The sequence below is a fragment of the Anser brachyrhynchus genome, assembly GCF_964034855.1.
Source record: "Anser brachyrhynchus genome assembly, chromosome: 6".
In the NCBI taxonomy this organism is placed as follows: domain Eukaryota; kingdom Metazoa; phylum Chordata; class Aves; order Anseriformes; family Anatidae; genus Anser; species Anser brachyrhynchus.
The window spans coordinates 41,425,277-41,439,500 of NC_137700.1; the positions used below are offsets into that span (position 1 = coordinate 41,425,277).

General features: G+C 41.8%; 1 protein-coding gene across 1 annotated transcript in view; it reads left to right on the forward strand.

The window, feature by feature from the left end:
- Positions 1-11,755, forward strand: part of ABRAXAS2 (abraxas 2, BRISC complex subunit) — a 17,821-nt gene extending 6,066 nt beyond the window's left edge. Inside the window, exons 4-9 of the mRNA XM_080596720.1 lie at positions 1,359-1,401; positions 2,438-2,628; positions 3,183-3,302; positions 3,936-4,020; positions 6,098-6,212; positions 9,518-11,755. Of these exons, the coding sequence (XP_080452846.1) occupies positions 1,359-1,401; positions 2,438-2,628; positions 3,183-3,302; positions 3,936-4,020; positions 6,098-6,212; positions 9,518-9,984 (1,021 nt within the window). The 3' untranslated portion in view covers positions 9,985-11,755. The remainder of the gene's footprint in view (positions 1-1,358; positions 1,402-2,437; positions 2,629-3,182; positions 3,303-3,935; positions 4,021-6,097; positions 6,213-9,517) is intronic.
- Positions 11,756-14,224: the final 2,469 nt, after the last annotated feature.

Consider the following 14,224-nt stretch of genomic DNA (forward strand, 5'->3'; position numbering starts at 1 on the left):
TCATAAGAACCTATAATTAGAAAGAGTGGTTTTGAGAAAAAAACAGGTAGCTAACTAGAAGAAATACTTCCTTTTACAAATCTGATGTTCTGATCCAACGCTTATCCTCTACACATGTTTGTGGATTTGTGGTACTTACGTTAAACTGGGCGCAATGTCTAAATTCCCTGAAGAAATACAAAGCATTTAAGTTCAGGTATCCAAAAATGAAGGGTCGGTATTAGTCCTCTGTCTAATCTCTGAGCTAAATGTGTAGCATAAAGATTGTGTATACTGCTGCTGAAACCAACAAAAATGGAGCTGATCTGAAAATCCGTTGCGAAAAGTTCATTTCAAAAGGCTAAAAAATGTTGTGACGATAAAGGCTTGGAATGGCAATTACTGCACTGCCAGCTTTAAACTGGGAATACTGTCAGAAGGTAGTTATACGTCGGATGTTGTCGTAGCTTTATTATTGTGCGTGCGTTGTTAGCACAGCTACTGTGAAGTGGATTCAATTTCACCAATTCTCTCTCAAGAGAATCAAACCTCTTTCAGCGGCTCATCCAGTTTCACACTTGCAGTGCACTGTCGTTAAAATTATCAAATGATCACGTCAGAAGTTGTCACAGGCTTATCGCCTTGAAGAGCAGAGCCGAAGGTGTGGTTCCTTACGGTGGAATGAATCCACCGGTCACCTTCTTGCTAGAGCTAGCAGAAAGCCGCCTGCTAGTTCGTGAATTTTGCTCACGAGGTCTGCTTACTACAAGGTAGGGATGGTGAATATGATGCTTTTTTTTTTCCTCTTTTTCCTTTTACAAAGCAGCAGCAAAGCAATGTCATTCCAGCTGGTTGTGGAACTGCATCGATGTGTCAGGCGTTGGGGATTTCTGTCCTCTACAGGTGACTCAGGTGTAACTTCCACAACCGTGGTCTGAGTAAGAGTGAATTTAGCATCACCGACTTTGCAGTCTTTATTCTCTGGTTACCTTACCAGCCTGAATCGTGGACTTCTGCTTAGACAGTGATATTGCTGAGGAGGGAACTTCGGGGAAGCAAGTCCTAAATTTGTGCAACGCTAATCATTGCAATGGTTTTTCTTATCTCTCTCTTCTACCAAATGCTCTCAGAATTAACTCTCCTGTGTATACTTTTGTATTTATGCTTAGTACCTATGTACTTTGTGTGCATGAATCTATATGTACAGGCGTATATCTTTATGCTGGTGAGGGAGTAAGATTCCAGTCTCAGATCCTGAATTCTGTAACTCAACTACAGAACGTTGCAGAGCATATTAAATTCTCCTTCCAGAGACGAGGCACAAATAGTAATTTAAAAATGTCTGTCTCGCACTGGTTTTCAGCCGAATTTTTTGTTAGGATCTACCTTGCAGGAAGACTCCGGCAAGAGCTGTTACCTGTGGTGAGAAAGCAGGCAAAACTGGGAAGAAAAAAAAAAAGAAAAGAAAACTCCCAAATGTTCTGGGATTAAAGCATTATAGATTTAATTGTCATAGTGCCAAAAAACAACAGGAAATAGTGCTGTCCAGGACCATGATGGTCTTGTGTTCCATTTTGTTAGCGAAATAAGCACATTTTATTACATTCAGATTATTAAATTGTACAGACTTAACTATAAGAAGTTAAAACCAATGCTTCTTACTGTTTTTTGGTTGTTTAATATGGGTGTCATATTGTTTAATGTGTAGAATCTGCTCTTTTCCAACAAACATACACAATCTTAATGCATCGTTACGTGATAGTGCCTCTTTCTGGGAGTCTTCCTAAAACAGCTTGTTAGCGATGAGTCCTTTGTCATTATTGTCTTTATTTAATGTAAACTAAACATTTAAATTAAGGGTTTTAATACATGTTTTGTTCAAAATAATAATTGAATTAGAATGTCTTATCTGCTGTGCATATGCATCTATCTCAATTAAATACACAATTCTATCGCTGTACACAGCAGATTAGTCCCATACGTCTCATGAACAGACAAATATTGGCAAATATGTTGGCATAGCACTGGAAATGTGTCTTACAAATCAATACAAGAGAACAGGCAGCTGAAATACTCGGGGGAAAAAAACCTGCTGTGTTTGAAAACTGCTCAGGTCTAATATTTTGAAGATGCTCCAAGGTTTGTTGCTAAAACTAAACAACTGAAGGAGAACCTGTAATGAAAGTAGGATCCTAAATACTACTGAGGGCACAAGTGTTTGTAGCACGGTAAGGCTGAGCAATTAGTAGCTGTGTGTAGCAGGATGTGTCACTTCTGGACTATTTAATAGGTTTAAACCCCTAATAATTCAGACAGATTTTATTGTAATAAAGCTATTTCAAGAATTGGCTAATAAATATGATGATATAGGTCTGACAATCTTATTATCAAAAGGTAAATCTGTATCTCTCAATATTTTGTTGTTTTTGTTTTTGTTTCTGCTGTACTTCGTTTATAGAACGTTATCGGATGGTACAGATTTAGGAGAAACACTCAGCAGCAGATGTCCTATAGAGAGCACATCATTCATAAACAGCTGACCCACATCCTTGGAGTGCCTGATCTTGTCTTCCTTCTCTTCAGCTTCATTTCCACTGCAAATAACTCCACACATGCTTTAGAATACGTGCTTTTTAGACCAAACCGAAGGTAAACAACCTCTGTATGTGAACCAATCCTTGTCTGTTTTCTGCTTCTTACTGCTAATCTCTATAAACTATTTTGAAGTTGGCACCGTTAAACAAGTTTGTCTGTTTATCAAGTGGTATCTTGGTGTGCAGCTGTTAGTGATGACAGCTTGCTTTTTCCCCTGCGCAAGCAATTTATAAATTTATCCTGGGGAGAGTGAATGTTCTTTTTGATCGTCAAATATTCAGACAAATATATTTTAAGGGAAATCGGGTGACAGTACCGTGTTTCTTGTAAGAGATATGAATGTTGTCTCACCAGTCTTGTCTCTGGTAGTTTGCAGGCACAATTAAAAATGGCCGTAGGTACGAAGGTAGATCCATCTCTGGGGAATTCTCTATCGCGTGTTTATTTTGAACACAACTTCTAACATTTCTCAGCTTTTGTAATACACTTAATCCAGAAGCTTGGAAATTAGAAGAGCTGTGATCATCAAAGAGATGGAATGGTGTCAAGACTATTGTAAATAATACTTTGTAAAGTAATTAAGAACTCTTTCTATATTTTCTCTACAGGTATAATCAAAGGGTGTCACTTGCTATTCCTAATCTAGGCAACACTAGTCAACAGGAATACAAAGTTTCTTCAGTGCCAAATACTTCTCAGAATTATGCCAAAGTTATTAAGGAACACGGGTAAGTTTTCGTCAAATTCTACCTTCTCTCCCTTCCAAAGACTGTTAAGAATATGCATTGCAAGCAGGAAAAAAATAGTTCTGCAGGAGAATGAACAGTTGGTTCCTGCTGCACTTTTTCTGCTTAGAATCAAATCTTTGACAAGAACAAACGGAACTCGGTGCACGGCTCAGAAAAGCAGAGTCTGTACGGGCAGTCGGTGCTGCAGGCCTTCTGGCTGGAGGACTGTAACTTGATTTTTTTTTTTCAATGAATTCTCTGTGCAAGCCTGCTTTAAAACTGAAACACTGATTTGGAGTATCTGTGTTGTTTTTTTGATGGTGATCACTGTAATTAAATGCTGTAAATGCAAAGTAGCTCTTATGACTGACAATGAAATTATACAAGCTTAGAGAGTTCTGCTTAAGTTTAATCCCATTCAGATGGGACTTCATTGTTCCAGGAGGATCCTTGGTGTCAAATATTCTGCTGTCCAGATTTTGGTTCTTGAGAGTACAGTAGTTTTTTGGCAAGATAAAACAAAATACCTTTTAGAAATACAGCAATTGACTGCTTCCCAGCAACTCACGGACAGTATGAGGTAGAAACTTGTGTTGTCTTCTCTAACTAACGGTTTCTGCTTTTTTTTGGTAGTACTGACTTTTTTGACAAAGATGGAGTGATGAAGGACATCAGGGCTATATATCAGGTTTACAATGCACTTCAGGAAAAAGTACAGGTAACTTCCTTTACTTAATATTGGTCGGTGCGTGTGGCTTCGTTTGTTTGTCTTTTGATTAAACCAGGAGTGCAGGAGATGGAATTTCGTAGTGCTCATAAGCCATTTCTCATGAACTGTGCAGAAATGTTTGCCTTCAATAGTGGAACGTGGCAGTTTCTATTCAGTACGTGCGTTTGCAGTGGCTGCAGTAAAAGTGGTTGGTGGGGATATAATCGATTCTTTCCCTTTTGCAAGTCAGTGATTTAATGCTCGGTGATTTCCGGGAGATGTTAGCAGTTCTTAAGAGCATGCCTTGAAGAAAAGCTTTCTCGAAGGCTGTGGGGATTTGCACAGGCTGCAAGGCCTGTGTGAGCTTCAGAACGATTCCCATCTCTCGGTGTGTCGCATGCAGCACGGAGAGCTCCATCTGGTAGTTAAAGCGTGCGAATGCTTTGCGAAGAGCAGGAGTGAATCCTGCTCCAAACGTGGCAACGCATCCGAGGGGGCCTCGCGTGTCAAATCTACTAAATGTCAGCTTGTCAGTTCGCAGCTTGTCTGCGCAAAGAGCGGCGTAGCTGTGCTGCCTCGGGAGCGCGCCCGTCTGCCGACTGGGATGTAGTCACAGTTGATTTCCAGGCTTTCCCTCCACGTCTGCCCTGCGGTGGTTTGTGCCTGTGCTCCAGCTTAGCCTCGCTGCTTGGCACCCAGAGCAGGGAACAAAGCAGTGGTCTCAGCCCCTCGCCCTGCTCGTACAGGGAGACCGCTGCTTCTCCGTGGAAGTTGCCCCCCCTTAACCTGCCTGCCAAGGGGGGTGACTGGCGTCCAGAAGGCAGACCGCGTTCCTGCTGGCTCCACGAGACACGAAGATGCCTTATTTTCAGATGTCTGTCGCGTTAGCTAATGGTATTACTCTTCAATGCGTTCTTGCCAAAAGCACGTACAGCCTTTTGTGTTCTTGCTGGTGTTTGAATCGGTATCTTGGAAAAATGGAAAATGTGACATCATCGGGGAGTTGTCCTCCTACCTGTTAGAAGTATGACTTCGTTGTGTTTTACCAGATTAAATGTTCCTCCTGTACATCGTTACAGAGCTAAAAAATTTATTTAGGAGTTTCTCAGTTGGGGAACTTTTATCTTTAAAGTGAATGTTACAGAATGTTACAGGGCTGGAAGATACAAGTGTTTTGGTAAAGGAGCTGAGAAGCCTATATATTTGCATTATTCACCAGTTAGTTCTGTGTGTGGTGGCTTTTTTAAACTATGAACTTTAAAAATTAGATACAGAACTGAAAGTGTAGTATTTCGATTCCATCTGTAGATGAGATCATTAATAGTAACCTTTTGGGGAAGAAGCAGAAAATTGCTAATGACTTACTGTTTAAGATTCATCGGTGCTTTCAGAGTTGTGTTCTTCAAAGCTGATCGTGTTTAATGATAATGACCAGTGCTTATTTCCTGAGGATGTAAACATCTAGTATAGCATGTTTAGATTAAATAAGAAATCCACACTGTCCACAACTGTTCCTGAACTTACGTCTTACCAAGTTTTCATCTTCATTCCTTAACCAGTATAGGGAGATTTTGTTGAAAATTCACGGGCCCTGCTCAGTTATCAGTCAGGAGAGAACTTGGGGCAGTTTTCTTTTGAATCAACTGTTTCGGACTCTGACTCAGATTTGGCCTAGCGTGACAAGCACGCGCCTTCATGCTGTGGTTTACAATCATGCCACCGTAGTATCGTTATTGTGCTAACAGTGTACTTAACAGCAACTGTGAGCTTTTCTGAGTTCAAACTGAAAATAAAATTAAATAAACAAATAATTGTAGCTATCTTTGGGTCTTATTATGTAATGCCTTACGGTAACGATGAATTATTTGGAGATGCTTTTCCTACCATGCAGCAGCTGTAAATTGACAACAGCCAGTAAAGAAAATGCTTCAAGTTGAATTTTATGCTCTGAAGTAGTTGATTACTGCTCTAAGTTTTGTGCTTTTAATGGCTATTTGTCCATCGATAGCTTATTAATGTTGTTGTGGAAGTGTTTTTGCATCTATGTTTTTGGAAAATCTTAGTATATCTTCTGTTTTTCTCCTAGGCAGTTTGCATAGATGTAGAAAAAAGTGAACGCGTTGTTGAATCTTTTCAAGCTGATGTAAACAAGTTAAAAAGGCAAATCACACAAAGAAAAAATGAAAAGGAACAAAAAATAAGTAAGTTACCTTCTTTTAATTTTGTTGTTTCAGAACAAGATACTGTAAAGACAGAACACTTTGTGGAATTGTTTTGAGTTGCACTCCTGATAGCTCATAGCAAAACAAAAACCACTGGGAAGGTTGTATGAGGGACGGATGTTGAATGTTACCTGAACTTTGAAAGTGTGTACCCTGCAAATATTTTTTTTAGGAGTCATCCAGTGTTAGCAAACGGGGAAAAAAGGCGAGAGATGGAACTGTGGAGGAAGAACAGGAAATTAATTCTGGAAGTAACACAGGAAAAGATTCGTTGTAGGAAAGGAAAAGCGGAGTTAAGCCAGGAATGGAAAAAAACAAACCTGACCTCTGGAGAGATTCCTTTTGAAGTATTGCATAGAAACAGGGCACTGTGTTTACAGACCCGTACCTGTCAATGTTTTTGTGAATTTATCTTTCAAATAAATTCTTTGATTCATTCAAGGCAACACAGGCATGATGCTCTTTTCTTTCCAGTGAGACTCCACAGAAATTATTCTTCTGCTTTGTTTTGAACACCTATATAGCAAGTTTTGTACTGAGTTGGGTTTTAAATTTGCGTGATGCAAATAAATCCCATTAAAATCCATAATTTTATTAGAGTTGGCTCTGTATTAATTGTAAAAGTTTTCATAGTATGCATTTAGGACTGGTAAAGAAAGCCAGTAATAGGTGGATGTTCAACATTTTTTTTGCTGCTCCATAATTTTCTGAATCAGTCAGGCCTGTTGAGTGAGTGTAGTGGGCTGGCGGCCACGCTGTCCCTCCTCCCTACAAATTGCCTATGGCTTCAGGACACTTTTGGTTAGCAGTAAATAGGTTTTGTGAACAGCCCTGACATTTCCAAGGAGACATTGCCAATCTAATTTAATTTGTGAGTGTAAGGGAAGACTGAAAGCAGGGGGTAGAAAATAGGCAAATGGGAAATAATATTTAAAAATAAATTCGTAAGTAAATTATGTATTTTAGCAAACCCTGCCTCTGTCTTTCCATGTTTTGAAATGATAAGAAAATGAAATCTTGTATTTTTACCTACAACGTGTTTTTTACTGGTTGTGTATCCCGTTAAGTAAAGCTGTGGCTGAGGCTGACAGATCACTTCACTGGTTAATAACCCAAACCGTGCAATAGGGCGCTCTGTTGCTCTGATCGGATGTTTTTTTCCTCCAGGCAGCGAGGTACAGTTACCAAATTAGTATTTTACATCAAGGTTTAATCTGTCACGCCCCTTCTCTGACTTCTTCCTTCCCCGAACCTCAAAGGTAAGGAGCTGAGCATGGGTTGGAGACCATCGGAAGGGTGTAAGCAGCAGGAGTCCTGAGTCACTCTTGCTTCCTGCCTGGCTGTAGATGAAGCGAGCAGAGCACTGCTACTACGCGAGCTAGCAAGAAGCAGAGACGGGTATTCGGTGCGGCTGGAGCTGCTCCCAGCCCATATGGCAGGAGACGGTGGTGGAGGAGGAAGAGCAGTCAGTGCTAGCCCCTGGGTACTACCAGTGAGATGGGAAATGCTGGACTGGAAACGTGTGCCAGAGCAGAATATCGTGTGAGAGGGCTGAAACAAGAAAACACGCAGCTTGGATCTCTAATATTTTTAGATGCAAGTCGCTAAATAGCGAAGCCAGCCTTCTGTTCTCTCGCTTTCTCAATATTGGGTGAATTTCCTTGTTTTTAGTGAGTGAGTTGTTCCAATTAATCAGTCTCAGAGCTGGAGGAAGGGGGAATATTTGATTCAAATTCCTGTGGTAGTGTTGTGTGAAAGCTCGTTGTTATTTTTTTTTGGTTAATGGGTTTTGTCTCTAACGCTGGAGCATTAAACTCAGTTGAGACTTTGACAGATCACCAGAATTAGTTTGTCAGTGTTCTAGGGGGTAGTTTGTTGTACACTTGAGGGGAGTATGCCCTTCTAGTTAGTCAAGAGAGATCTCGGTGGCCTGACTGAGGGAACTATTCAGCTTTGATTTTTGCTTTTTTCTAGAAGCGCGGTGGATGGTGAGTAGAACAGATAGCATTTTGTCTGTCACCTGGCGGCAAGGCAGCCTTAAATATTCCGGTGTCCGTTCTGACAGATACTTGGAGGCTAATAACTGGTTAAACACCAAGCAAGACCTGAAGTCTATCCCAGTGCCTAACAAGTCTTACTGCAAGGAAGTTTTTCCTCATGTCTAATGTACAATTAACTTAACTACTAACTTAAACTGCTTTCTAATTATCTCTCCGTGGTACCCTCTTATGTATATTTGAAGGCTTAAGCAGTTTCCTCAGTCTCTTCTAATTATCCAAGTTATTTCAGTCCTTCCTCTTAGGTTTGGTATCCAGACCACTAAAAACTCCCTTTTTTGCTGGAGTTTCTCTACTTGTTCCATGTTTCTCAACGTGCAGTGTCTAAAATTAGATGCAGTGTACCAATTGTAGTCTTCACCATTACAGTAGGTACTAAAATAATATTTACCTGGTTCTCAACAGCTGGGCACACGTAATGCACGTTGATATTTGTAGCTTACATAAATAAATCAAGGGTAAACCTTGGTTTCTGTTCTGCAGGACGCATCTGCTCCTCATTCTGCAGTCCGTGCAGTCCATCATTCCTACGCAGGTCTTCTTAAAATTACTTTGCAAACCATCTCGCGTTAAGATCGTTTTGAAATTCCTGTCCTGATGCTGTTACACTTGCAGCCATTACTAGCACAGTGCCATCTATAACTTTAATTAGCATGTGCTGATTAAATCCCATCGTTTCGGTTGCAATGCAGGTACAGTTCCAGTGCAGAGCTGTGGGGGCTCCATCTTCCTTCACCTTCCCAGTGTGGCTGTTAACCATTGTAATTGTTCTTTGAACAGCTTTTCAGCTTTTTTTAATCCCCGTGCTGCTTATGTTACTCCCGGTTCACTGTGAAACACTGAGGCCCTGTGAAATCCTTACAGGCAGGACATGTCTGCGGCTTTTGGCATTGCTTTGTTAAAATAACGTGAGCGGGAAGGAGACCCTGCCCTCAGTGGACAAGGCTATTGACAGCAGCTGTCTGACTGTGCCATTACTTAAATAAATCAGAGAACGTGGACGTGGTGGGTTTGCCTGTTGTGTGGCTCTTCACAGGGACCCGATGTCAGCGACTGGATCCAGCTTCTCCAGGTGCGGGGAACAGCACCCTCGCCAGAGCTACACCGGTGCCAGAGCCCTGGCTGGGGATCCCTGTGCTAGGGATATGGAGATGAGATTAAACATAGGTTACTTTGCAACATACTTTGTGGAAGCATTAAGTATACCAATTTTCTTTGCTTTTATAGGACTGCAGCAAGCAATTTTAAGCAGGCAAATGCCAACAGATAACCTGGAACCCATGTTTGTTCCGCGAATGTCCTACACTGGATTCGCTGTGGAAGGCTGCACGCTGGAAGATTCGGACGTCTCCGATCCTCCCCCGCCGTATTCCGATTTCAGTGCGACCACTCAAGAAAGTACTGTCGGTCACGGTCTCCTAGAAAGCAATGCTTTCATGCCCCGGCCTCAAGCAGTAGGTTCTTCCAGTTACGTTTCGACAAACGCAGGATTGAAATATTCTGGTAATGGAGCATCCATGCCATCTTCCCAAAGAGCGGTTGCTGACAATGTTGACGAGTCAGAAGACAGTGATTACGAAAACTTGCTCGAACCCACGGAGTCGTCTGACAGCGAATACTCACAGACGAGGGATTCCCGACCTTCAGCACACCCCGACGGTGATTCCAGGAACACTCAAACTTCTCAGATTTGATAGGGGGGAAAAATAATCAACATGACACTGTTCTTTTTTTTCATAATTGTTACAGAGAGATTTTGGGGATTTAACCTGGAGGAAATGAACTACACAGGATTACTGTGCGCACGATGTAGAAGACTTGCACTAGAGGGTTTATTCACCTTGTGATACATTTTGCAAGTTTTATAACGAAATCATTAGGATAATCAAGTTGTACTAATACTGATGAGGTTCATGGATGTACCGGTAAATTTAGGCAAAATGAAATTTATAGAAATCTTGTAGCTTTCGTTGCCGTATTTTCTTTAAGACAATAAATTGGGTTGTAGTAACTAAGCACAGTTAGTCTACAGATAATGTTCTCAGATCAAAACTTACCTCTTGCACTATCATGCCTTGAATTTTAATTTTTGAAAGGGAAAAATATATCAGCCGCCTTCAAAATAGCTTTCTCTGGTAAGCCAAATTGGCCTTTGCGAGCAAAGAAATGTTGCTAATTCTGAGGAGCCTGATTGAAACAGATGTGGTCGACCTTCTATCGGCATGCTCTTTTAACGGAGGAGGGGTTTGTTTCAACTTTTCTACTAGCAGAATGTGTGTATCACTTAAAATGACGGTTGCCTTTTTTTCTGTAAAGGGTGTTGGGGGGGGTGGGATGACCGCTAAAATCATCCAAATGAATGTCATAAATATTATTCTGGTTTTGCTGGGTTTACAATGACTTCCTGCCACACTAGCCTCGTTCATTGTCTCGTTTGTTAGTTTAGTATGAATGCAAAGTGCACACGCAGGAGTAAATGACTGACGGAAGTAGTAAATTCCGCCGTGATTGGACTTTGGAGTCTGCAAATTGCGAGCATCAGAAACTGCTTCGTGCATTTTATTTGCATCTGAATATTGGATTTACACTTCTGTATGAGTTATTTTATGTAATAAATAGGGGACGGGGTAGGAGAAGATTGTTTGGAGAGTCCCCTGGGTTTATTACCTCTTTTCTCTGGATGGAATGTGTAAATGATTATTTTAATTTGCATTACAGCTCTCATCCGAAATTTGCCATTTGGGATACATGAAGTGTGGTATATTTAGAGAATTTCATGTTTGGATGCACTTATTTTTTTATTTAATTACTGCTTGTATACTAACATTGCCCAAAATATGTGAAATGGTGCCACTAAAAGGTTTGTATTATTGGACTTTTATCCCTGATCCGTAAATGAGAAAATACGTGGTTTAAGATGAGGATATCTTAAGCGTTTATCACTTTTAGGTGTGAATAACCACTTCTTTGGTTTCTACCCAGAAGAACAAAGCAGTTGCTTGAAAGCTTAAATGTATCACATTTGGAAAGGACTCAAATTTCAGTCTGCATTGTATACGTAGGCAAAGGTCTGTTCATTAGCCTCTCTTTACCTGTACTAAATTAAGCAAAATGGCTTTGGGAAAAGGAGGTGGTAAAATTGCCTCTCTTCCATCGAGTGTTTCCACCTTTAAACATCTCGTGGTCTACTTTAACTATTTTACATTATTCTCGTTAGCCTTAAACTGTTGCATTTTGTCTTCGAGTGTTGCAATCCATTTAACGGAGAACTTGTTCTGGTTTTATCGCTGGCTATCTGCAAGCACCTGTGTGTAGTCCAGGTGTTCTAGACGTGTGTGTGTGTCAAAATCAGAATTGACAAGATGGCAACTACAGTTTTATTTTTATTCTGCACAGAAACCTGCAAAATGTACATCTCTGACAAAGCAGTTAAATGTGACAATAAAATCTTATTTAATCCTGTAATTTATATTTTAATATTTGTCAGGCTCTATGTCAATGAAATAATTCACCGGAATACAGAAAAACAGCTTGAAATGGATGAGTTGTTCAATCTTGGTCGTCTGTTTGCAGAGAGGGGTTTGACTGAAGGGAGAAGAGGTTGTGCTGTCACATTCATGGGATTACGTTGGTACGAAGATTGGGTTTTGGAATCTCTTAATAACAAAAAAAGTCTGTTCTGCATGCTCTTACGTATAACACGTAGGTGTTTGGAGGTGAAATGAGTGGGAAATCGTGCTGGGTCTCAGGCTAGCACGTATCTGCAGGTATTTAGTTTACTGTAACTGCTTCTAAGAACAAAGGGAGATTTTTTATTTTTTTTTTTAATTCAGCTAATATTCTGGTAAAAATACACGTGAACCGACTGCAGTTTTTATTACAGTGCTGTTTAAAAATAATGGTGTTGGGCTGTGATCCATCAGAAGGCGATAGGGAGTAGCTTTAATCACCAAGGAGAACTACAGAAAGATGTGTAGCGATGTCCATTCGCTAACAGCATCCAAGCAAAGCTACTGTAAGCTGCTGGCTCTGCTTCATATTTCAAAGTCCTGTAGTTTATTTGGCACAAAGAAGTGTCTTCTGTTCTGTTGTTGTGAGAAACCTCAAATCACCTTTTCTTTTATTTCCAAATTTATCTCTAATTTTTTTCCTGATTGTTTGTAGCTAGAAGAACAGGAACCTACAATATGGAAACCCTCAATAAGCTAGGGTGATTGCATATGCTTTTAATAAAAGCATCACCAGGTATTTCTGAAATTAGCTGGTATTAAAGTTTGGAAGTCTCCAGCGCCTCTTATTTGCTTATAGAGTCATACATGTTGACAGAAAGAAGTGTGAGCATCCTCAGTTTTGGCACATTTGTGACTCTGCGGGTTCTGAGCTGTTCCTGTCTAGTGTCTCCTGACTGCATCGCAGAGGTGCTCGTTCACCGGGGATGTTTTGCTGCCTCTGACGTGTCCCGAGTTAAAATTTAATGGGAAGCTGTCACTGCTTCAGGTAGTAGCAAAACTGGGTGAATGAGCAAACCTGATCGCTTTTCCTGTTTACTGAAAAGATGCTTAACATTGTACCGAAGGTAACAGGTGGTGCCACGCAGGTACAGGGTATGCTGAACGGGCTGTAGGGCGGTGGCAGCCTCGCTCTCCGGCTCCTTCGAGGGGAATCCTCCCCTGGCTTTCTCTTAGGGTGTGCAATTACTGTTGCGCTCACACGTTTCTATATCACGTGCACTTAGCCTTGCCTTTCCAAATGATGCGTGTGTGTGGGTGTATGTGTGTGTACATATGCCCTTATAAGCTAGGAAAGCGTGCAGGATTGATTCGGGAAGAAAACAGAAGCTTAGTTACAGAGTTCTGTTAGTGAATTGCGAAGCGCTTGGGCATCGGTCCCAGCCCACAGCTCGAACAGGCTGTGACCCTCACGCAGCCTTGCCTCAAGTTGATTTTGTCACCTCGAACAGCACCTGAGGAGTTCTCACCCGCATCACGCTTCACACCTCCCCTAGCGAAGGCTGAGGGGGTTTCCTCAGGTTGCTTACTTGTTTTCTTACTCCTCTCTTGCTTATCCGTAAATAACTAATCCCTTAGTAGCTTCTGATCGGCAGTTGCTAATCTGAAGAAAAAAGAAAAAGGTTGCCTTGCTGTGAGCAAGAATCCCTGGGGATCCCTCGTTGGGGGCGGCTTGCGTTGTTCCTGCTTCTGGGAGCCCAGAGGTGCTCTTTGTCCCGGGGGAATGGTGCCAGCTTCAGGCACCGTGGGGGCAGTCCTAGTCCGGGGGTGGCTACAGCAGGTGAAAATCGGTTGTTTTGGCAAATTCGGCAAATTTTGGCAAATATGCAAGGCCTTTCACTGCCCTCGCTCTTGTACAGTTGGTTTCAGATGAAATAGCTGAGGGTTTTTTGTTTTTGTTTTTTTTTTTCCACTAAGGCACCACACTTTCCCATAAATCTGGGAATAATTTTACCTTAGTTATGCCCAAAGCCGGGAAGCGCCTCACAATTCCCTTCGTAGACCGAAGACCACCGCAGGAATGGTGTGGGAGATGGCAGGCTCTTGGTGAGACCTCAGAGCAGTGGGGATAAGGTGGGCAGCCAGCCCTGACCGCCTGCTGAGCGGGACCGCGGCCCCCACGCTGCACCCGGCAGTAAACCACCCACCCGCTCCTCGCAAGCTTTTATTTCGGACCGGAGTCCGGGAGGTAATAAACCCCTGCCCCATCGGTTTGTCTGAGACCGCGCGGGTCTGCAGCACCCGTCTGCTAGCTGCCGCTCCTGGGAAGGCTTCGGTGTGCAGAAAGGTTAATTCTTTGCTGACTTGGAGCATGTTTGGTGTCTCAGGGCAATTTATGGGCACTCGGAAGGCTTGGACGCATGCCCGAGGCAGGAGAGCTGCATGCTAACATGATAACAAGCGAGATAACATGGAAAAGTTACTT